This window comes from Tiliqua scincoides, chromosome 1 (genome assembly GCF_035046505.1).
Source record: "Tiliqua scincoides isolate rTilSci1 chromosome 1, rTilSci1.hap2, whole genome shotgun sequence".
Lineage (NCBI taxonomy): Eukaryota > Metazoa > Chordata > Lepidosauria > Squamata > Scincidae > Tiliqua > Tiliqua scincoides.
This window is the reverse complement of record NC_089821.1, coordinates 198,645,726-198,671,023: the sequence shown is the minus strand read 5'-3', so window position 1 is coordinate 198,671,023 and position 25,298 is coordinate 198,645,726. Positions and strand designations below refer to the sequence as shown.

Below are 25,298 nucleotides of genomic sequence, written 5' to 3'. Positions count from 1 at the left end.
GGGAAAGAGAGCTCCACTGAGCCCTAGGGATATCACCTTTTCTTCTCTCAAGTTTCCAGTCCTTACAGTTAAGAAGGCAGGCCTGAAAGAGTGCTTACGAAAATCACATAAACTGGAAAGGTGAGTGAAGAAGTTTCAGCGAATTACAAAGGTGGCAGTTTCTGATGTATCCTGCTTTTAGGACATTCACAAAAGCAAACATTTTAAATGGAGACCAGAAACTAATAGGCAGCCAAAGAAAACTGCACAAGACTGGAGACAGGTGCTCCAATCTTTGACCCGCAGATCTGCTGGCTACACTTTTAACCACTTAAGTATCTGGGCTGCAAGGCAGCCTAGTAGAGCTCAGAAAACTCCACCGTTAATGGCACTTCATGCAAAATGTTCAAATATTTTTCTACGTTTGGAAGTTTCTGTTAGCTCTGAGTTCTGAGGGAAGCAGAACCACAGCTTACAAGTTGGTTCAGGGAGCAGGTGTAGACTGCTGAGTCAGCAGAATCAGCAGGCACCTGGGACTGACACACCCTGGGTGTGACCAAGCCAGCACTGATTGGCTAAGCTGACTACATAAGGTTAGTCTGCTGGAGCTTCCAGTGCAGCAGTAGGGGAGTTGTTGGAGATAACTGAGGAACTGCTGCCAGTGACTGAGGAGGCTGGATACTGTATGTATATGTTATTACTGACTTATGGACTGAAACTTTGACTGTGTATTGTTGGAAACTGATTTGGATTTGTTATACTTGGACTGACTGCTCTTCGTGCTGACTCTTGGACTGTTTACTGACTACTCTACTTGTGATATCCCTTGCTCAATACATCTGCTGAAAGTACTCTGCTGCATTTGCTGTTTTTTTGCAACCTGCTCACATTGGGACAAAACAGGGATCCTACACCAATCATCCCACAAAACATAACCTTAACAGTTTCTATGTTTCTAAGCTCAGAAAACACACAGTCCTGGATGTGACCGACACTGTTCAAGCTACCCCAGCAGAAATAGCTTGCAAATTTAATTTTGAAAATTAAAAGATGAACGTCCACCTTACAGATAGTTTCTTCAAGAGCATTTCTCACTTCAATGCACTGACAAACTAAACCAACAAAGGTGCAGCAAGGCAGTATGCAGGATGACACAGGCCCAAAGATATCCGCTCACTTGGTAGCTTGAAATGTTGTGTAACATGTATTCAACAACAGTCTCGATTTCTGAAACAATGTATAACTGGCAAAAGGAACTCCCTCAGAGTTTAGCACATACCTTGATTCATCAGAATCAGGCTTCCTGCCAACAAGGCCACACAGTTGGTAGGTTGATGGTTGTGCAGGTACTGGAAACCCCATCCACGCCTATAGGAAGCTTCGTACATGTATCCTGAGGTGTTGGCAATTACCTCAAGGAATCTCTCCTGCTGAGACTTGCTAAGGTAGTTGTACAGAAAGTCGTAAGCGGTGGCAAATCCAACCAAAGAGTGAGCAAGAGGGACCTCATCCCATGGTGCATCTTTTACTAACCTGCCAAAGACGAGAAAAGTTGCCTATTCAGCTATATTTTAAAAAACAGTTAAATTTTAAAACAGAAAAAAAGCATGATGATGTTGAGATCACACAACTTAGTTTGAGGTTTATTCTAAAAGATAACTTTAACTGCCCAATCCCCCTAACTTCCAGCGCAATAATGCAGCAGTGTACATCCACTTTATCAGTGCAGCAACATGGCATCCACTGTATCCCATTGGGGAGTTTTGGCCTCCAGAGGCCTCCTTGGGGCATGGGAACATTCGTTCTTCCAATCTTTTCTTAAAAGTGTGTGCATTTTGATTTATAAAATAAATCCAGAAAATGAAACTGCCATGCCACAGTGATTGTATCCAATTCAAAGTTTGTCTATATATCAAATGTATAACAGTAATTCACCAGGGAGCTCAGACAGATAAATTATATTATGAAAAAGTGCAATAATAGTGTTTACATTTTTTGTTTAAAAGTCCCCATGTTGGATTTGATTTGTTTAAGTGAACCAAAGGGACAAGACACATGAGACCATGAGTCTAAGGAGACATAAGCTGGCCAGTTAGCCATTTTATAGTGACAAGAAGTGGGTTTCAACCACGTGATTAAACTTCTGGGACTTAAATAAATAAGACTTAAAAGTGCTTCATTTTGTCTAGATCATGCTCAGCATAAAGAAAGAAGCATACCTGAAACAGACAACCATAAAAAAAGGAATGTCTTTCTGTGCCTACCTACCCCAGTATGACAGACAATTCAGTCAGACATATACTGCCAATGATGGTATACCAGTAAGTGAACATTTCTGAGTTCCTTTTTTTATGATGGAAAAACAATGTTAAAATAGACATCTTTACAGAAATAAAGAAGGCAAAATGATAAGTTTTCAGCCTTTCATATTAGCTGTATAAAACATACAAGCAAGTCCTTTTAAAAACTCTCATTCGCTAGAATAAACATCATGGCAGACCACTAAAATGAACTGTATGTGTATTCATATAATATGACTGTGGAATTGTTTATTTGCTTTCAGAATGTACTGCTGGATTACTGGTGTCAAGCGCAAAAGAGACAGCATTGAGCACAGCCATACCAAAACATTGTATCTACTGAAAAAGTATTTTGTCCAGCTTTCTCTCTAAATGCACAACTCAGAGGAATTTAGTAAATCCAAATCTGAATCAAATCTGTAGTAAACTACACAGCCATTAGGTCAACACTTTTACTTCCTGAAAAAATTTATTCATCTAAAATACTTTTATTCTGTCCCCGCATGAGGTAAAAACCAACACAGAGAACAATTAATATTTTATACAAAAGGCAATATCCTAAAATGAGCCTCTGTTTCCCACTTCTGGATAAATGTGGAAGTGTTCCACATTTTTCATGAATGGCTGCCAAAAACCATTCTGTATTTATCAAGAAGCAAATATTTTAGACCTCATAAAGTCATCCCCAATAAGTTCTGCTTTTAGTGAGGAATTAAATTGCTTATTTTCTGTACTTTCATTTTGCCAAAATTATGCCCACAGGCGCACAGAATACCAATGAGAACACACATGAACCACAGCAGGAAAAATTCCACTCTTTGTTTGATCATGCTGGGACTGTTTGGCTGCGCAAAAACTCCTTTGCAATGTGGGAAAGGATCTTCAGTCTCACCATACTTAGCAACATGCACTAACTAGACTATTCCTTGGAATGCTAACCATAGTATTCTTTAAAAGCCTCGTTGGATTAATAAGTACACTGTTTAACTAGTATTCCTCTTTTGCGCACCAAAATTAGAAGTACCTTCACTGTATCCCAGATGGTATTTGGCCCTATTGTCATGGCGCCCACATGGCATTGACCTGCCTGGCCCAACTCTGCTGGAACTGGAGATGGATTCGGTAGTGATTAACCACTAGTCAAGATGTGGTTGTGCAGTTGCTTGGCCCTTCAAAAGAGGCACAGCTTGAGAAAGGGGGTTGTAGAGCAAAGCTCATACTGTGCAGCAAACTGCCCACTCCTGTGCACAACTGCTATCTCTGGTGTGATGGTGGTACTTGGGAAAAAAAATTACCCAAAGAGTGAATACTTAAATCGTACTGGGGGGGACGGGGGACCAACCACAAGTTGGAAAAGTCCTGCACAACAACTTCTGAATGGATGTGCTTACCCATTTCTCAGCACCATCCCTGTTATAAAACTAGGGAGGGGAGGGGCACATATGGTAGAACTAGAAATTGTTAGGGCTTATAAGGAAAGGAAATAGATCCTTATCAATACAGAAGTGCTTTGAATTAAATGGTAGAATGCTTAGGTTCTGAGGGTCTCCAGAATTCTCCCTGTTACTGTATTCAATCTCACGCTTCCACTGATAACACCACAAGTGATGTGATAGAGGTATAGGAAGAGTGATGAGAGAAGACAAAGCGGCACAAGGCAACCCAGGCAGATTCACTCCACATGCAACAGTGTAATTCAGTACACAGTGAAAGACGAACATTCTCTGAATAATTCCATAACAGCTCAGGCCAACAGGTGATGGGAAGCCCTCAAGAGGCAAAGAACTGGCGAAATCAGCTTGCAGTATTTGGACCAAAACAGAAACAGACCTGCTTATTTCTAGCTTTCTTCACTTGCCCATCAACACAACACCCCTCACAACCCCCCCTGCCCGCAATGCCATTCCAATACCTACTGCTAAAATTTTTCCTTTCCTAGCCCTTTGTGCCTTTTTAAAAATCTATATTCTGTCCTATAGCTTATATTTTGAACACATTAAACCTGTCAAAAATGCAATCAAAAGCATTATTGAAAGTTTCTAAGAAATCTGGCTCTATTACCATGTTTTATACAATTTTTCCAGAGACACAAACAAGGATGCTATGTAAATATCATCATAATGATAATCATCATCTACATTCTGAAGTAGTGCTGGGAAGCTGGTACCATATTATTTATATGCTTTAGGTTCCTTTCAGGGAGAAGGGCAGAATATAAACACTCATTTCTGAATGAGTAGACCAACTCAAAAAACAGATATAGACAGAATCACCAGTGGTGCACTACAAACACGAAGGCTGAATCTAAACAATCTTAAGCTGAAATGAAACATCAGCTTGGGTTGCACATGCAGGGCACAGAATCAAATACAAGATTGTGCTCTGGACAAGTTCACTGTGGTTTCACGGAGTATGACATTTTTATATATTGGAAATTAATAGTTTTTATACTTCTGATAATTTGAATTCTTGTGATGTGATTATGCAGCTTTCAGAAACCCAGCTAGAGGTGCATTTTAAAACAAAAACACCCCTATTGCTCCACTGAATCATTTCAACAATATGAAGCTTCCAACACTTGCAGCCAGGTGCCCAAATCCAAGTGCACCAGCCCATGCCCAAGATTAAATATCTCCTTTTGTTGGAAACTCATCAAGATATCATCAGCTACCACCACCCTGGAGTAAGGCATACTGATTTAGCACAAGCCAGGCATTTGTGAAGTGCCTAAAGAGAAGAATACACATGCATTCATTCAGAAGGTATCCTTAATATACAATATAACCACAATTTACACAAACTGCCCTGAGGGTTGTGAAACGTTGTCTACAATGTCTGGTATATAAAAGGATCAAAAGATGGACTAAATTTCTCCAAACTTCCTTGACTTTGTTCCTGCATGCATCCAGGTCCACGTGGTAGCCCATGTCCTTCAGTTTCTCAGAAATATAGTGCAACAGCCGCACATTTCTGTAGTTTTTGGGAGAGCCATCTGGACAATCTTCTTGTCAAATGTCAATGAAGGCTCTCAAATCCCAAAGCATTTCTTGGATGGCAAAGAGGCTCCCTGCTGCTGAGAGGAATATCTTGACTTTTGGGAGTATCGCTTCCCTCCACCATGAGCCAATGCAATGCAAAGATTCTCAGAGCCACGGTTCAACACCAAGCACTTCCTCTCCTGCTCACCACAAATGAGGGGAGGAGAAGGCTGCCTTTTAAAGATGAAAACAAGGAGAGAAGAAACTATGGCAAAGAAAGATTCCGCAGGAAGACAGTCCAGATTGCCGTCTTGCCAACAGATATCAAGAATCATGTGCACTTTGTAACCATACATTCAAATGCCCACATGGAAGATTCCAAATGCACAGATTAAAAGGTGAAACCATTAGAAAGATGTACAGCGAGCCACCATATCTGCAGATCAGGTATCTGTGGAACTGCCTCCCCCCCCCAATCTCCCATTAGCATTGTTTAAAAGCTTACCAGAGAAGTGTTTCTTGCTTTAACAGGACACTATAAGTATTCAAGCTTATAGTGCAATATGAGCAGGTTGCCTGCAGCCTGAATGCTTAATGAAACTAGACTGAATGGCAACAGTAAGCAGCTAACTTCCTGCTTTCTGTTAACGTTGATCTAGTCTTTTCAAGCATTCAAGCTGCTGGCAGCCTCAACTCTTACAGTGACATGTTCAAGCAAGAAACACTTCACCCCAGTAAGCTTTTAAACAAAGCTAATGGGAGCCCATGAGATATTGGGGGGGGGAACTATTAGTACAGGTGTCCTTTCCATCCACAGTTTCTGTATTGGTGTGGGATCCTTGGAACAGATCTCCTGTGCGTATGGGAGCACATCTGTACTTGGGTATTCTGTGAAAAAGAAACTCATGGATGTCTCACAGATAAGGAAACCTATATGGGCTTTATATTTAAATGTGCGCTTATTCCGTAGGAAATACCCACTTCCATGTGGGTTGTTGCATGGTTGGTTTGGGCCTAAGACACCGAATTGCTCCAGCTTTTCAAAGAATCACACAAAAGACAAAATCCATAAATGAAAGATTTATAGGCAAATTCATTAATAAATTTCTCATGTGTTCCAAACATACAGATTCTTCCTTGAGAAAACTATTCAACAATGGGACAAGGACGACACAATACTTGGATCCAATTCAATTTTTCCTCAGCAAAGATGAATACATACAATTATTTCACAACAGAGAAAAGCCAAAAGCACATTCTACCCACGTTTGCTGATTATAAAGAAACTGCCTTCTCCAAACATAGCTTGGGGAAGACTGAATGAGATCAGAACACTATTTTATAGTTGTTGAACAATTTTCTTGAGGAAGAATTTAAAATTTGAAACAGATTGGGATAAATTAGAGGAGCATCCTTGTCTAAACAAGTACTGTCCATTGGGAAACGTCCTGCTTTTGTAGGATTCTATTGTGTGTACTTTGTTTCTACTTTTATGAACATAAAATTAAATTCACAAGAGACATTTACTGTCTTGTGCACTTTTTGCCTTTTTATTAGTGTGCTCTTGATGAGTTCTTCCTTTTGGTGGCTACATTTCAAAGAGAAATCACATGCTGGCAATAAACTAGTTAGCAGCACTCTTTTTCACATGGTAAAAAAAAAAACAAGGTAGAATGAAATACTCAGTCCTTGCACTAAACAAAATACTGAAATTTATAAGCTTCTTTCAGTTTGGAAGAGGAACAAAAGAATCTCTTGCAATTATTGTTGCTGCATCATGTATCACTATATTTCTAAGACTTTAATCTTTCCAAGGAAGGAGATAACAATTTTTCTAGAGATGATGGGGGAGAGGATTAAGTTAAGTACGCTCAAGCTCTAAAAATAAATACAAGCAAATGCTACTACAGCTAACTTTTATGAATCCTGGGACAAGGCACGAAGCATATTCAGAATCACACCAGAAGTCTAAACGGGTGATGAAAAGTTAGTAGTTTACTTTCCGGCAAATTACACCACAAATCTACGGCCCACTTACTCTGGTGCAACTTTATGGTAACAGGACCATTCATGAGAAAATATGTGAATGGTCATAACAACTTGGAGAGGAGCCACGGCTCAGCCGTGGAAGTGGAGAGCCACTGCCAGTCAGTGCTGGCAATACTAGTCTAAGCGGATCAATGGTCTGATTTAATACAAGGCTTTTTCCATATGTAATAACTGAGCAGAAATGAAAGCATAAGATATCACCACTCTTTTTGGTTGACTACACACAGTCAGAAGTGACCAGTGTTAAGTACCTCTATATGATTTAATTATAAGGTATACAATAGTGCTTTGGCATCTATTTCCAGAACCCCCATGGACACCAAAACAACGAAATCCATGGATAATGAAATAAGGTTTTCCAAAGAAAACCAGAAGAGACTCCTGAAGGCCTCAAAACCCTCCGGACACAACAGCTCTGGTCGTGTCTGGAGGATACAGGTCGGTCTGATACCACATCTTTGGAACCCGTGGATAGTCAAATCCATGGATAAAAAGGACAGAGCTGTACATCATAATTTTGCACTTTCTTATGCACTGGAATACACTCTTCATATTTTTTATACAAAAAGCAAGTCTGAGAGAAACACATCTGGATATTCTTTGCTGCATTTTTCTCTGCTTACAAATGAAATGAAATATTCTAAAATATTCTGAAACTAATTGTGCAGGTAGAGCAAGTGGAAAGACTGGGAATGTGCTCAGATCCTGAAAGGATGGCTGTCGAGGTTTACCCCTAGGTAAGAGAACAAATGTTTCCTTACCCAGAGGAGACCTCTGCAACTCCGCCCCCCCCCCCAAATGGAGTGGTAGCCATTTCTGCAACACTGCATTTGTAGTGGAGCAGAAGAATAGGACTGGGCTCCTAGTTGGGTGATTCCAGGCAGCTTTTTTGATATGTGGCAATAGCTACAAAGACAGTGAGTAACACACAAAAAATGAGGTCCCCTCCAATAAAACAGCGCTGCTTTTACTCAAATTCAATAGTGTCCCATTCCCTACTAGTATCACATAATAAAATGCAGTTTGTGTTAAAGGTTGTTTACATAGGAGCTACACAAATGACTTCAAAAATTTTTAAACAGGCTTTCTTCCAAGAGTAAGGAAAGAGATACATGCTATGCAGGAGGTCCCAAGTTCAGTCTCTGGTATCTCCAGGTAGGACTGGGAACGTTTTCTCATCTGAACCCTTGGACAGCCACTGCCTGTCAGTGAATGGGTCTAGCTAGAGCTAGCATTCTGAATAATCATCATACTTATAATTATAACAACCACCATTATTTTTATAGGAACACGTGTACCCTCTGTATCTGGGGGGATATATTCTCCAACCCGCTGTGACTGCAGAAACCACAGATAAAAGGGGACACTACAAAAATGTTCAAAAAAATTCCCCCATTGTGCCAACAGGTCTTTCTGCTGAGGCAGAGGGCTGAAAAGAACATGATGCTTATCATAGAGTTCAAAGAGTTCAGCGTCACATTATTTTCAGCCCTCTGCCATGCTTCCTGTGAGTGTTTCTGCTGCTTCCTTCTTCCATTTTGCAGCCAGCAAAGAACCAGGAGTCTAAGAAGAGTGACTGGAAGGATGCAATCTGATAAGCAATTTGTGTGATGGGGGCAAAGGGGGGATTTTTGAACTGTGGATAATTTTATTCGCGGATATGGAGGCAGGCCTTCTGTTGCTAGTAGCAGTAGTACAAGGCAGCTTCATAGATATATTTGAAAGTTCTAGGCAGCGATCCTAAGCGGATGCACTAGGGAGCAAATCACATTGAATTCAGTGGAATTTACTTGAGAGCAAACATTCTTAGGACTGTGCTGCACACCCTACATGCCCCTTAAGAAGAAAACAAGAGGTCTTCAGGCACTCACGATGAGTAGGGAGGAGCAAAGAATCCAACCACATCTGTACAAAGTGAATTCCACACTGATGGGCTCATCACAGAAAAGAGTTACCTTGTCTGCCAGCTTCAGGCACAATTGTGGAAGCGCCAAACATCAGATATTGTCCAAAACAGACAGCTCAATTTACATAAGACTGTCTTCCCTTTTTGCTGTCTTTATTGGATTTTATTTAATTTTAAAGAAAACAATTCTGAAGGCAATTGTGGCTCCTGATATTAATCATCTACTGCTATAATTTTACTGGAGTGAACTAAGTTCCTTGGTTTTCTGTCTAGATTTTAAGAATAGAGGCAAACAAAGTTTTATCTTTTTCATCTGGTAATCGTACTGCTGTAATAAAAATAGAAGAGAATCGTGTTTCATCTCTTTACCATACCTGTTCTATTAAAAGACAGACATACACTCTGACAAAGAATATACTGAAAAGCTAAAACTGAATACCCCATGTCTTGGAATCACGCCTAATTCAGTGATGAAAAACAGAATTTGAAATAATATTCTACTTCATCTTTAGCTTTATAGCAGAGTCTGAACCTTAAAATTACAGGGTGTTCCTTTATACTCAAGATCACATCTTTCACTGCAACATCTTTTTAGTCGAAGTCAAGAGGACCTAAATGCACAGCTGAACCAATCAAACTGCCCATAAAACTTTATGAGAAAGCCAGATGTGAAGTGTTTCAAGTGTTTCTATAATAGTACTCCAGCTTGGGTGCTAGTACATTAATAGAAAAGACGTTTTCTCTCAGTCCCAAGAAAGAAACTCTTCTATCAAGAATACACTCATATTTCTCGTTACAAGTTATTATTATTATTATTATTATTATAACTCAGTATTTATATACCGCCTTTCTGGTCATCGGATTACTCCTCTGACTTTATTCAAGGTGGTTTACATAGGCAAGCATTTCTAAATCCCTCAAGGGGATTTTTACAAACATAGAGGTTCTCTCTTTCAAGAACCAACAACATTTCAGAATGGATCTTCCTGGTTTGGTCTCACTTCTGGCCTCCAGTTCTCCCATGCAGGCTGACAAGCAGCTCCATCTCCCACATGGAGGGCAGCCAAGATGCTTCTTGCTCACACCAGAATCACTCAGCTGGGCTTGTCAGCTGCTTCAAGGTCTCGCTATTCTCAGCCGTTCAGGGAATTACCGGTGTCCTCAAACTGGCGACCTCCTGATGTTATCTTCAGGCTCCACCCTCTAGGCCAGACCTCCTGCCCTGTTCTAGAATATAGTTCAGTAGGCAGCAGCAGGATCTCATCGCTAACATAAGACCCATACAATACAAGACCAATTGTGACCACTTCCCATTTGCGCTGCCACTCAGGAAATTCCAACTATCTATGCTCCGTGCCCATTTTGACCACTACGTGGAACATCTACCACTGCAATCACGTCAAAGCTGCGGGCGAAAGTTGAACATCCCTGCATCATTGTGTCCACACTGCCTCCCCTTTCCATGGATTCAGAGGTGCATGGTGAAGTTGGTATCAGGTTCTTCCACATGCTGCAGCTAGCCAGGTTGCATGGACCTCTGGTGTTTGAGTCTCCCTCACAATACATGAATTGCTGGGAGAATTAGGGCAGCCAATCACTTGAAATTTAAACAAAACAAACATTCTAGCATCTGGGTCTGGAGGTGTAGCCTGACAGATTAGAAGGTGGAGCTCAAATGTCCTGTTCACCGAAGGTAACCAATTATTGCACATGCCTACAATACCCCTACTGCCAAGTAGTAAAACCCACGCATGTTATCAGGTCCACTGCAGCTCACCAGACTGCAACTGCACTACAGTGATGGAAAAAACTGATCACTGTCTCTTAGATGTCATCTCCAACATAAACAAAACATAAGCACATTGTCACACAACAGCCCTCGTGATTCTTCCCAGGTCTTCCTTGTCCCAACCACCTTTGCCTAACCCCTGAGTGTCAACTCCTTAAGGCTTTTGCTTTTAGTTACTTTGTCAGGTCAAAGGCGGTGATAGTGCTCTTAGGATTATTAACTGACATGCTGTGGCCCCTACAAAAGTCACACACTATAGCGGAAGGACAACACAACAGACCATAGCAAATAACAATACACACATGCAGCATTCAGCACAAGAGACAATGCGATCAATTGCATTTGGTCTGAAACAAGCACCAACGTTCCGAAAGAGGCAGCCAAGGAGCCACTTAGTGTGAAAGTATATACTGAGCTCAACAATTACAAAAAAAAAAATCAATTGCAAAAGCAAGAAAAAAGCACAAGATAGAATTTCAAGTGACATTCCAAAGTGCAGGAAACAAAACATTCTTTAAAGCACAGATGATTCAGCCAGACAAGGCAAAAGAAAACAAAGGCTACTTTCACACTTACAATACTAGCCTTGAAGAGGCCTAATGACTGGATGTTGGATGGGGCATGATTTTGTTACAGGTTGTTTCAGCTTGGGAAATAGCTGCAATCAGATGGCAGGCAAGTTGAGAGGTTCCCGCTGCTAAATTCCAGAACAAATTTAACCCTTGGTCACTACCGTAGGCTAATGCCTCCCACTTGATCAATCCCACGTTTTCCATAGGTTTCCACTCACTGAAAGCCTTGCACAAACAGCTTCATCTAGTTCTGCAACTTGCAGCTACTGATTAATTTTTTTACACTGACCTTGTTTAGCTCTTGATATTGTATGAAGATCAGGGTAGGAATTTTTTTTAAAAAACATAACAAGAATACAGCACGATTCCTCCAGCCATGTCTACAAATCAGTTAACACATGGTGGGCTACTCTGTGTCATCAACTGCACATGTATTTTCCTCTGCAAAATTTTTCCTTCACAAAAGCTACAGTTTTGTGGATAAACTTGACTGAGTAGCATCTCTACTCTGCTCACATGAAACTACAGCCATTCTGCCAATGTATCTCCACATACATCAGTGCAACAACAGCCCTGACAGTGCAGAGGCCAGCTCACCAACGAACGAAGCCACAGATGCCACTGCAATGTCAGAAAAATGCCATGACAATGTGACTCAGACGCCACCTCAACTCCACTAGAGGAGAGGTCAAAACAAGGAGGAGATTGGTGAGTGATGTGGGACGGAAGAGGAGCTGATGTATGCCACACCCCAATCTCTCTTCAGATAACAGATTCACCCCCTCCCAACATCGCCCCCCCTCCCAACATCGCCCCCCCAATAACAGAGCTGGTGTAGGTAGGCATAACACCATAAGTAACAATGGAGAAGTGAGAAAGCAGAAAATTGTACCGCCTGACAACCCCCTACCCTGCCCACTTTTTTCATTGGAGCATAAGATACAGATTACATTTGGTAACCAATCACAGCACACCAGCCCCAGCGCTAGAGACCCTGTCATAAAACTACATCTCCAATGAAAAGGTGCATGGCATGGGGCTATACCTCTCTGGACCCTCAATGAGGAACTTTGATAATCAGAACCATGGTGAAAGGGCTCTTGGAGCATGAAGAAGGTACACAAGCCCCTCCATGCCAAGGGTTCAAGTCCCCATGGGGGAACCTGTTGGGAACTCCACTGCCAGGGGAGTAACTGGAATGAGTCACAAGGGAGCCTTAGCAGCATTCCGGCAAAGCATGGTACCAGTGACTCACTGCACAAAAGCACAGCCTGGGAGCCAGGTGAGACAAGTTTAAGCTCAGTCAAGGCACAGTAAAGCACTCGCTTTTTGCATGACTGGCCAGAAATACCCATGGCAGAGACAAAAGAAGAGATGAAACCCTTCCACTCACCCTAATTCTTCCAGCTGGCTTGGGACGGTATGGGGCAAGGAGGAACATCTCTGCTCTCAGGCACTGCAAAATCATTTTGATTTTTTTGGGCTCCAAGGGGGAAATGCTCCCCAGGGATCATGAGTCCTGGGGGAAGATTTCAGCAGCACTGGACTGTATCAGATCCTAACTCTGTTCCCTCTCCTCTTCCACCTCCTTTACTCACCTCGGATTTGCAGCAGCAAAAGAACTGGCACAGATCCAAGGAGTGCCGTTGGGGTAGTGGAACTTGCCCCAGGATAAGGGAACAAAAATTCCCTTACCTTGAGGAGACCTCCACAACTGTAGCATGCGCTTCTCTGGCACAGCTACCTCAGCAGGGAGAGTTCTTGTTAGGACTGAGTCCTAAGGAAAATCTAGAAACATACAATTAGATTAGGGCATTTTTATAAGTTCAAAACACAAGCACAGTGGAATACACTGAACATGAGTTTATCCAGACCAGTTGTTTCCTGTGTTCTTCATTGGTTGCTAATGCTGCAATACACAACAGCAAGCACGGGAAATATGCAACGAAAATTTAGGAGCATTTTTCTGAATGCTCTTCCTGTGCTTTCATTGGACACTTCCTCTTGCAGCTGTGTCCTGCACTACATAACTAGGAGCACAGGAAGTTACAAGTCAATGAAAAGGCAGGAATCTTTCTCTGTAGAACAATCCCACACTTAATAAAGCTGAACAGAAAGCAGTGCAGGCTGCATTTCCATGCAGAGCTGGGTTGCAAGACTGAACTGCTTTCCAAAACCTTACAGTTAGAATTGTCTGGAAATGCCTTAAATTGTCACCTGCTGAAGGACCCACAAGGATAGTTCCTAAATACAAGTGATAATGTGTTTTAGGGCGCAATCCTAACTTGCGCTGGAACAGGCAAGCCAGGAGGCTTGTGCTGTATCCAGCGCAGGATTGTGGCCAGAAGTGGCTTAGCCAGAGGCAAGGGGAAACTCTACCCCTTACCCCTGCTGGCGCCTATGGGTCTCTTCAGACATGCGCCACCTCCTGAGGTGGCACAAGTCCAAGGAGAGCGGAGCGGCTTGAAGCCACTCCGTTCTCCCCGGGAACAGGGGTTGGGATCCAGCATAACTGCCAAGGGACTTGGGCCGCAATAGGGCACAGTTTGGATTGCGCCCTTAAGTGAAAACTAGTTGCTCTTTGCAAACAAATTAAAACGTTCTTCTCTATTTACTTGCATATACTTTGAATACATTACTCATTTTAAGCCAAGAACAGGATTTTGTGCAGTAAAAATAAAGACAAAAATCTACCAACTAGGCTGAGCCGCCATTCTTTCCATGTAATCCTTGGCCAGGTTGATAGCTTCTATGTTGTCTGGATAGAGTAAGGAGAACATTGCCAGGGCGCCCAGGTTGTTGCCATAAATTTCATTCCACCGAGCACTGAACTCTTTGGGGTCCCAGGGAGGAAGGTAGTCCAGAGGATTGGACAGCATAGTGTGTACCGCCTCAGCCAACCGAGCTGCAATGTGTTGATGCGTAGTAGCTGCCTTGAGTCGCAAATCCTGCATCTCTTCTCTGGAAAAGTAGAGCATGGGGTAGCTGTCGTAGTTGGCATTAACAAAAGGAACTACTGTGCTTGGATTGTTGTCGGTGCTGGAGACTAGAGCGAAGCAAGCCACATGTATGAAAAACACACTGGGAGCCCCCCGTGTGTGAGTCCTCATTGTGGCATCAGAGCTCCAGGTCTCAATAGCAACCAAACCATCTTTGAAGGAGCCTACAACGGAAAGACAAGAGTAAAAAGTGCTTAAGTTCAAGTCAACAGATCAATGCTCAGGACAATTGATGGGATGTGTAGTGAATTAAAAACCCAATTCATAATTATACAGATTCTTCTATCATTTGAGTCTTCAAATACTGACAATGCATTTATAGAAGTGCTTCCCCAAAAATGAAAATTAGAGCCTTTTAAAAAATGAACACTTGGATATTTGCAATGCCTAATTCAGCACTTGATATGATCAAACCAAGTCTCAGATGCCTCTCTTTGTACCTACAAGATGATTCCAGAAACCCAATTCAGATCTATTGTCCCAGTACACCAGTCAACCACTATGCCATGGTTAGAGCTCATGATACATAGTCATAGCTCGTTCAACCAGCAAGAGACAACAAAATAACAACTGCTACTACAGAACTATATCTGCAGCAACACCACAGGCACTCTGAAAGTAACTCTGGAAACTCCATCTGCCACCCAACAATCACATTTATGCATACAAGATACCCTTCATTATGCATGCACAGAAGGAACCAAACAACCCCACACATACCCACCACATAATCAGAGAGAGAAAGGGACCACAACATCTCCCTACATAGTTCCATGGTGCTGTGGGCTGAAGACATCCATGGTGAACCCAGAGGCACTCGTAGCTTCAGTCTTATCTGCCCTTTGCAGGTAACCTGGGTATACGACAAAATCTGTACATGTTCTTTCTCAGAAACAAAGTATTGTGAACTGAGGAGCAATGATGGAAGTTCTAATATAGAGAAAGCTTTAACTAATTAGGCACAACTAAATACTGGGCTTATGAAAGCCTCTTAACTTTTCAACAATCAAAATAATTAGGACAGTCTAAGCAAAACATTTCTTGCTGCTTAAAAAAGGGGAGGGAAGACTTGCGAGACTGATTGTTAAAGTCAGCCAAAGAGACTGCGTTTGCTGGATCGGCTGCTGTTCACAGCTGTGTAGAGTGAAGGAGCTGGAATGCTGGAAGCTTGTCCTGGGGTCATTTAAAGCTTTGTATAAAGTCTCCAGTTGTGACACGTCTTCATTCAGAGGCGGGGCTAAAAATTAAGGAGCCGAGTAGAATCCTGGAAATGTATTTGAAATAACTGGCCTTTAGGGCATGTGTGCTTTTTCCTAATAGTTGAAAGAACTTTTCCATTTTGCATGAGAAGATTTACAGCCTGCCACTTAAAAAGCTGAATGTTAAATAAAGCTTAGATTTTCCCAATGACACACCTCGTTTTAGGAGCGTTGAAAGTGGCAAACTCTAAAAAAAGGGGAAAAAAACCACAACTTTTAAGCATAGTCGTGACTTCTTTTTTCCCCTCCAAATTACTAACCGTCTTGCCCCAGGTCTTAGAGAAAGCAGTTCAGAATCCCCCCAGAGGAAAGTCAAATTCCTGAAATTCTCAGGAGGGGAAAGGTTAGAGAAAGTCAGCCCAACAGAGCTGAATTTATGTAAATAACAAACAGTAGTTTCCAATTATTAAAACGCAGAAGTAGGCAGAGGGCAAAAAAACGACATCCAAACCTAATGCACAATGATATTTTTCCTGAGGAAAAACTGTCTCATAAGATTCAGAAGGGGGGAGCAGCATGCAAGAAGCTAAAATAAACAAAAACCACATACAGAGATCAAGTCTTCCAAAGTGGGAGGCCAAAAATTAGATCAATAGATTAATGTTTTGGTATAGAGGTGATGGCTTGAGGGAGAAATCTAAAAACAGAACTAACTTTACAGAGTTCCTGTGCAGCACTTTTCACACTCAGAAACTGCTATATAAATGCTGAATCAGTAACACCTCCCATAAATCTGCTTTCTTCAGCATTGATTTGTTACAGCTCTTTAGCCCAGAGTCATTGACAGCCACTGTAGCTAATGGGAAACGCAGGAACACTTGGTATCAGTTTCCTACCTTATCTTTACTCATGCCTTCTACAGTGCTGTTTCACACAGCCCCCCCCCCCCGCTTTTCCAGTAACACATCTCCCACATTATAGGAGGTTTTACTGTACTACGGGTGGATGTAGAATCTCTATGTAAGATATATTGTTCAATATGATAATTACTGGCATGCATTTTGAGAAATTGGAGCATTTTCAATTATTGGGATATTATTGAGGGCACTGTTTCTCAAACTGTGGGTCGGGACACACTAGGTGGGTCGCGAGCCTATTTCAGGTGGGTCCCCACTCATTTCAATATTTTATTTTTAATATATTAGACTTGATGCTACAGTGGTATGTGACTGCATTTGGGGACATGTCACAGATCTGTACTTTTAACAGGCTACTATGTATATGCTTTCAACAATGATAGTCAATGGAACTTACTCCTGGGTAAGTGTGGGAAGGATTTCTAAAAATTTTCCTGCTTGAAGATTTCACTTCTGGTCATGGGTCCCGACAGAGTCTCATTCTAAAAAGTGGGTCCCAGTGCTAAACATGTGAGAACCACTGATTTAGGGTATCTCACAAGTGTGAACTCCAAAGAATACAGAAATTTATATCCTGCTCTCCAGCACCAGCTGTCAGAGGTGCTAACAAATCATCATTTCACAATATAGAAACATATTACAAGCATCCTTCTCCAAAGAAAGAAATAATATTGAACAGAGTAGCATGTAGTAAATTACATGTACAATGTCAACTTTCTTTACAGTCCCTTTTTAAAGCCATAAATTTTCACATTTCTATAACACACTTGGGGATAAAAAATCTCACTTGAAGAAACATTTTCTAATTTTAGAAAAGATAACCATAATTTTTTCAGGAGGATACATTACAAAGACATTCTGACAAAAAAAATAAAGATACAAAGTTAGCTTCCCTTCACATAAGCAGTTTTCTACATTTTGCCACCTTCATGATCAGCAGCAAGGCCCTTCCTGTACGTATTCTGTAAATCAAGACTTCTCCTGAAACAAGAACACAGAGAGGCAACACAAGAAGTTTTTCTACCCTCAATACTTTTGGAACAAAATAGGAATTTCTGGTTACTCTCCATTTCAAGAACCAGAAAAGGAGTTCAGTGGTGAACCACAGAGTCAACTTGACTGAACAGCCACACACTGTCAATGCACCAAACATACAATTAAAACATGCATGCAGTACAAGACTTTCTACTCTGTCTATAGATGCTGACTGCTGAAAAGGATAATGACGTTAAGGTCAGGCAGCTTCATGAATATACCTGGTCATCTAGTGACAGGACCATATTTATTTATATCCTGCTTTCTCCCCCGTGGGCATTCAAAGTGGCATTCAAATTTTACATATATAAAAACACAAGCAAAAAAAACAAACCCAGAGGCAAACGTCTCGGGACACCAATGATCAGGACACATTTGACCAGGATGCATTTGACAATAGTCCAGGATGAAAATACCCTAATACCTGGTCATCTAGCCCTTATAAAATCAGAACAACAATGCCTCTTTTTATTTGTGTGTGTGTGTGTTTTGTTTTGTTTGTTTTTTGCATTCCATACAGTCAGGAGAAAACTGTTAAAGCTCAATCTAAGGCCAGATGAATAAAATAGAGAAGAAAAAATCCAGCATTTTTATTTTCATAAACTAAGCTTATATAACCAAGGTTGCAATCCTACATACACTTTCCTGGAGTATACCCCACTGAACACAGTGGGACTTGCTTCTGAATAGCTATCCACAGAAAAGCACTGTAAAAGCCAGGAGAGTATTGATGCTGCTGATGGATACCCCAAAGTTCTCTTATGTTACATGTTCTCCTACATTACAACTTAAAAGAGCAAACAAGTGTCACTCACATGCACACTATATTTTGCTTTAAGCAGCTCTACTCACCAAACCTCCCACTGGCTTTTTAAAATGTTCAAGGAGCAAGCAGCAATTGCTTCTAAGAAAGCAGTCAAGCAGCAGATGTGGCCTGCCTATCACCAATTCAGTTTGTGCTTCCTTGCTGGTGCCATTCCTAGACCACATGTGGCAGCTACCATCAGGTTGCCTGAATTTCTCCCCACTGGTTATAACAAGACAGTCGTCATAATTTCTCATAATGTAAATGAATAATGGAATGAAAATATGTTGTGCAACTGGGCTTTCAGGAACACTCTACATCAGTGGTCTTCAACCTTTCTCATGCCGTAACCCAAATAATGAAAGTATGAGAAGGGGATCCACCGTTGATCTCTTGGGACCCAAACTGCCCACCCCCGCCCCTGCATTGTTCAGGCTGATGGCTGGTTCCACTCACTGTGTTCGGGGCCGCGGTATGGCCAAGCCTGCAGCATGCAGGGTAATGCCGGGCAAGTCCAGACAAAGATGAAGCCAAACAAAGATGAAGCCAAGCAGCATGCAGGATAATACCGGGCAAGTCCAGACAAAGATGAAGGCACCTGAGTGCTGGTGGCAGCACAAGAAGCTTTATCTTGTGCTCACTTGCTCCATAAGAACCACTGGCCGGGGAAGGGGGTCTACCAACTCTACTTCTGACTCCCAGATTACTACTCTGCAGACTGCAAACCCACAAATGTGACCCTATTGGGGTACTGACCCCAAGGTTGAAGAACAGTGCTCTACATTACTATTTAGCCTACAATATTTCATGAATCTGTTTCCTCTTCCATCCCAATACAGTATCCTGCCACAGTTGTTTTTGACAAATATCATCAGAATGTTTTCTTCCACAGCAAATAATAGCCTAAACATTTGTGTTATTTATCAGCTGTGAGCAGATTTTTCACAGCAATAAAAAATTGTTAGGACAGAATTTCTGAAAACTATCCTATAGGCTAGTACCAAGGTTGCATTCAGAAAGTGACCTTGAATAGGAAAAGATATGAATGCAGAATACACCTGACCTTTCCCTTGCAATATCTGTCTGCTGGCTTTACCAGCCTCGTCTAGTATCTTGCCTATCCCCCTACCATCCATCACACCTGCCATAACATAAGACAAAGCCAGATCTGGCGTTATAAAAGATCAAAGAACATATATTTTTGCAACCATCAGTATAAGCTGGACATGTCCTAGGCCAAGATAGAGAACTCACTGAGCCACTGTCACTTTTATGATGACAAAGCAACCCTGGACAATTCCATTTGTGTAATTCACATTTAGGTGGAATCTGGTGACAGAGAAAGTTAGGCAAAAGAGATGGCCTGAGGGTTGGAACAAGGGAAAAATCACTGATAAACTAGTTATCTCATTGGTTTTTGTTGTCAAGGAATACAGACATCCGGCTCAAGGATGAATAACAAAGGGTATGCTAGAGCCCCTTCCCAGACAACTCTATTATGAGAAAGGGCAGAGTGCCTTTTGCAATTCTTCCTCCTACCCAATTTCTGCATATCTTGATTGATGATGATGAACAGCTAATGAGACAACTTCCCTTTTTCAAGTCATTTCCTGGCCATGGATTGTTCTTTCCTGAGGCCCAACACACATTTTGAAGATGACAGTAGTAACAGTGACACACCCTACTGAGAAAAAGGTTGCTGAAAACAACTGATGTGCTCTTCCCAAATGAAATAATCATGTGATGCTATTCCATGGCTGGGGAAAAGCCACCCAGAAACATGCACAAAGCACAGGGAACTGAGTTAAGTTCTGCCAGAATGGGCTACACAGTGCAGGCCTATTTATTGCTTATCTTCAGAATAATTATACTGCCTGGCTCTCCTTATCAGGCTTTTACAAAATGTTCTGCTCAAACAACTCTCAATAAGCCTTTGTGTTAAAATGATTTCCCACATCCTTTTCATTTCTATCAAATTTTACCCCTTATGGTCCACAGTAAGTCACTTAAGATGACTTGTTAAAGATCACATCTTTTGATCACACTGAACAATGCCACTTGCTTAAATAATATGAATCCTGTCCTCTGATTTCAGGAGTTTAAGTACTATGATCTTCAAATGTAAATACTGTACAGTTTTTCTGACAATTTTTCTTAATAGTGAAAACATTTGCTTTTCATGTACAACAACATTCTTACATATGCATGATCTTGCTTTATTGTGCTTTTGTTCTTTTTATACAAAAAATACAAACTGTGTGGAAGTATCAGTTCAAAGAATAAAGTGACAATAAAGAGCTCATGCTGCAATCCTGTACATACATCCTAGGAATATTGTGGCAATTGAACACTATGGGGCTTACTTCTGAGTAGATACAGAGAGATTGCACTGTAAAGCAAACAATGTTTAGTCATCAGAAAATAGATTTTCCAGCTGTGAGTTACAGACTACAACAAAAATGCATTCTAGTCAGTGCTATCTTTATTAAGGTGCCCATTTATTAAGTGCTCATTTATTAAGGAAAAAAACATAAATAAGAAGTTTAACCTTTTGTACTGCTTACACCAGCTTAAAAGAATGTCCTTTTCCTTCCAAAGTATGACTAAGTAGTAGGTCAAAATGATGTAAAAAGTTCCTGTTTTCTTCTGGATATCTGCTTGCTATTCTCAACAATTTAAACAAATCTTTATAGACATATTTTGCAGTTTTCTCCTATTTATGATTATGACAGCAGCAGCTGTAAATTCTCTACACTTTACTAGATCACAAGCACAGGAAGAACACTCCCTATTGTTTTTCTGGCACACCTACTGCAGTTCTCAATCTGGAATAGAAGTAAACTTTATCCATCTTTGCCAAATGAACTTCTAAAAAACCAAAAAATAGAATGACAGAGCTATTTGAGCCAGTTGGGTGTGTTGGGATCACTATGAAATTCCCCTTGTGCCACTAGAGCACAATGCTATGTTGAGAACTGGTGCAGTGGTGGTTAAAGGGTTGAGCTGTGAATCAGCACTTCACTGGTCAAAAGCTTAATTCTACCATGAACTCAGTGGCTGAATCTGGAATATAGTAAAAATATTTTTACCTTACAGAGTTGTTATAAGGGACACAAGTGATACAAGTGAAATGGTTTGCCCACTTTCTAAGTGTTACACACATGCTTAGGATTACTATTATATGGAAAAAATTAATATTCTTGTATTGATAAGTCTGGCTTTACCCATGCACTAATTCCACCAGTACAAAGAGGAAAACTGGGTGAAATCAAAGGCACAGAAGAAAAGTAGAAATTAGACAGGACCCTATATTTATTAAGGGATCAGTTCCAGCTCTAACAATGGTGTAATGTTATATTCATAATAAAATGCCTGGATAAAGTTAGAGCAGAACTTATTAGTCCTAATGAGGAAGCTGTGACTGGCAGAACGCATCCTTCGGTTCCTCCAGAGCAAGCTTTGGCTCATCAATTTGAATCAGAAACTACTTCACCCAGGGAACATGTTACTAATTCATGTTAGTAACTAATAACTAATAACTATACTAATACTAATCTAATACTAATTAGTATTAGTAATACTAATACTAATTAGTAATACTAATATTACTAATTAGTAATACTATTAGTATTAGTATTACTATTATACTATTAGTATTATACTATATACTATAGTATTATACTATTAGTATTAGTATTATACTATTATAATTAGTATTACTAATAGTATTAGTAATACTATTAGTAATACTAATAATTAGTAATTACTAATATTAGTAATACTAATTAGTATTAGTATACTAATACTAATAACATGTTACTAAGCAGAGCACTGTACATGGTGTATCCGATAAAAAGGACTGGTTTGACAAAGAATGCAGAGACCTCAAGGCATTGATCAGAGCAACTTATTTGGTCTTCAGAAAGTCTAACGCTCCATGTGAGGCAGTTAAATATTTTTTTCTACAAAAAACAATTTAATGCCTTACTGGTAGATAAAAAGCAGAAGTACACCCATGCTCAATGGATCAAGTTGTTGCAATCGATACAGCAAAAAAATAACAAACAGTTTTGGGCCGTGGTATCAGGCTCTCTTAGCTCCAAAATGGATGACCCAGTTGTAATCTCTTCTTCTGTATGGATTAAACATTTTTCAGAACTATTTTTTGATAAGTGCAAATCCCCAGATACCCAACCCGACTTCAATTCATCTGATCTACCTACCTGGCCCCCTGTGATGCCCATGGAGATTATACAGATAATAGATCAATTGAAATCAGGGAAAGCTGCCGGACCGGATCTAATACCTCCTGAACTCTTAAAATGTGACCGTGGTGGGCTCACTTGCTTGCACCCCTCTTCACAACGATCAATAGGACTGGCTTAGTTCCCAAAGATTGGGTCTCAGCAACAATCATCCCAGTTTTTAAAAAGGGTGACCCTAAGCTCCCTGCAAATTACTGGCCTATCAGCTTGCTCTCTGTAATAGGCAAAATTTATGCGAAATACCTAAATAATAAGCTTTTTACCTGGACCAACTCTAAGGATATCCTAGGTCCTGAGCAATCAGGATTTTGTCGGGGCAAATCAACAATGGATAACTGTTTAATTCTATCTCACCTAGTCTATAAACAGATTAAGAAAGCCAAGGCAAGACTCTACGTGGCTTTCCTTGATCTAAGAGCTGCGTTTGATTCCATTGATAGAGATCTTCTTTGGTCTAAATTAGCCAGCATGGGGATTGATAAAAGACTATTGATGTTAATTAAGATCTTATACTCTAACACATCATGTAAAGTTAGATATACCAGGAGTGGTAGCCTTACACACCCCATTGCCGTAAACAAAGGGGTTAAGTAGGGATGCATTTTGGCTCCCATGCTATTTAACCTGTTCCTGAATGATTTAGCCCCAGCCTTGAAGACAGTGGATGGTCACTTCCCTATACTTGGGTCCCATCCAGTGCCGCTATTACTGTATGCGGATGATGCGGCTCTTATTTCTCGAACAAGAATTGGCTTAAAACGTCTACTTAATCGATCTATAGAATATTTTACATCCAACAAATTACAGATTAACTACTCTAAATCTAAAATCATGGTGTTTGCCAATAATTGGAAACCATTTAAATGGTCATTTATGGGCAACAAAATGGAACAGGTAAAGACATTCAGATATTTAGGCATTAATTTCCACTATAAGCATTCGTGGGTTTCTCATCGTAATGCAGTCCTAAATGCATCAAAAATCTCATCCCTTGCAATTTCCCGGTTTTTTTTTAGCCAAGGTAACAGATATGTCCCGGATGCTCTAGAGCAGGGGTGCTCAATAGGTGGATCGCGATCTACCGGTAGATCGCGAGGCAAAATGAGTAGATCGCGGAGCCCTGTCTCTCCAAACTGTTAATATGTCAGTTTCCTCTAGTGACTAGACGAAACTGACATATTTAGCTAAACTGACACTGAAACTGACACTTTAGCTGCTCTTCAGGCATGCTGACTAGACTCCAGCAGGGGCTCCATACATTAAAGGGGGTGTCTGTCAGATGCTTCCTTCTCCCCGGTAGATCTCTGGGCCTTGCTGAGTTTCAAAGTAGCTCTCGAGCCAAAAAAGTGTGAGCACCCCTGCTCTAGAGGTATTCAAGGCTAAGGTACTCTTGCAAGTTCTTTATGGCTGTCCAATCTGGCATAAGGCCTTGAATCATTCAACTGAGAGCATACAGGCCTCCTTCCTGCGGAGGATCTTGGGTTTTCCCAGATGTGTTCCATATTCTGCTATGTGTCTTGAAGTGGGTTTTATTAGACTCAAAACATTGGCTTGGTTGAGATCAGTAAAATTTTGGCTTGCAATCCTCTTCAGTGCTGCCCCGTATGGGCTAATGTACCAGCTTCTGGCTGATCCAGTACTGCCTGTGGAGGTTGCGGATTTACTCTCCAAGCTTAAATCGTTAGGACTAGACACAGCGAGCCTGGGTATGATTGGTTTAAGCGAAGCCTACAGGACTATCAAGGAAAGATTGCTCGATATTGAGCGTCAAGAGCTACTCTGTGCAGCTAACACCATTTGCTCTCCTCTCCATCTGCACATCCCAGTCAGCTTTAGGAAGCCGGCTTCTTTCCTTTATCATCTGCAGTGCCCACAGGCTCGCAGAGCATTCTCCCTTGCGAGATGCAATGCCTTTCCATCAGCTCTGCTAGCGGGCAGGTTTTGTGGCATTCCCTACTCAGAAAGAAGATGTACCTGTGACAGGAATTGTGTGGAGACATTACATCATCTATTTTTTTTACTGCCCACTCCATGATACCCTTCGTAAGATCTATCTGGCTCCACTGCTGAACAAAATGCAGGGCTGGGAGGATTCATTTAAATTACAAACTCTTCTTTCCATAGAGGAAACTGACTCTCTTGACAAGGTTGCCAACTTTGTTTCTGGGATTCTGGCAGGACGGAATTCTGGGTCTTCTGCTATATTATGGTGAATGGGAGGAGGGGGTATTGGATTATTACGAGTGTTTTATTTTATTGTGTGTGTGTTCTGAATGTTTAATGTTTGGTTGTTGTTTTGTATTTCCATTATCTATGCCAATAAAGGTCTTATGTATGTATGTATGTAATGTTATATTTGCAAAAAAAAGTGCACTTCCCATTGCCAGATGGCAAAACACACACCAGAAATCTGTCTTCCCTCTATGCACGCACAGTCACAACATATAATTCCAGCCAACTCTATAGGCAATCATGATGCACCATACAGGACTTATGTATCAAGAT

The 25,298-nt window shown here is 41.0% G+C and overlaps 1 protein-coding gene across 3 annotated transcripts in view; it reads right to left on the bottom strand.

Annotated features, from left to right (window-relative positions):
• Positions 1-25,298, bottom strand: part of DSE (dermatan sulfate epimerase) — a 44,164-nt gene that overhangs the window by 7,269 nt on the left and 11,597 nt on the right. Inside the window, exons 2-3 of one of the 3 annotated variants that reach the window (XM_066610961.1) lie at positions 14,268-14,736; positions 1,259-1,512 (exon numbers count right to left, since the gene is read on the bottom strand). In XM_066610961.1, coding sequence (XP_066467058.1) covers positions 1,259-1,512; positions 14,268-14,683 — 670 coding nt within the window. In that variant the 5' untranslated portion in view covers positions 14,684-14,736. Of the gene's footprint in view, positions 1-1,258; positions 1,513-14,267; positions 14,737-25,298 lie in introns of those variants that run through there. The other 2 variants (XM_066610969.1, XM_066610974.1) reach the window with 2 other exon arrangements.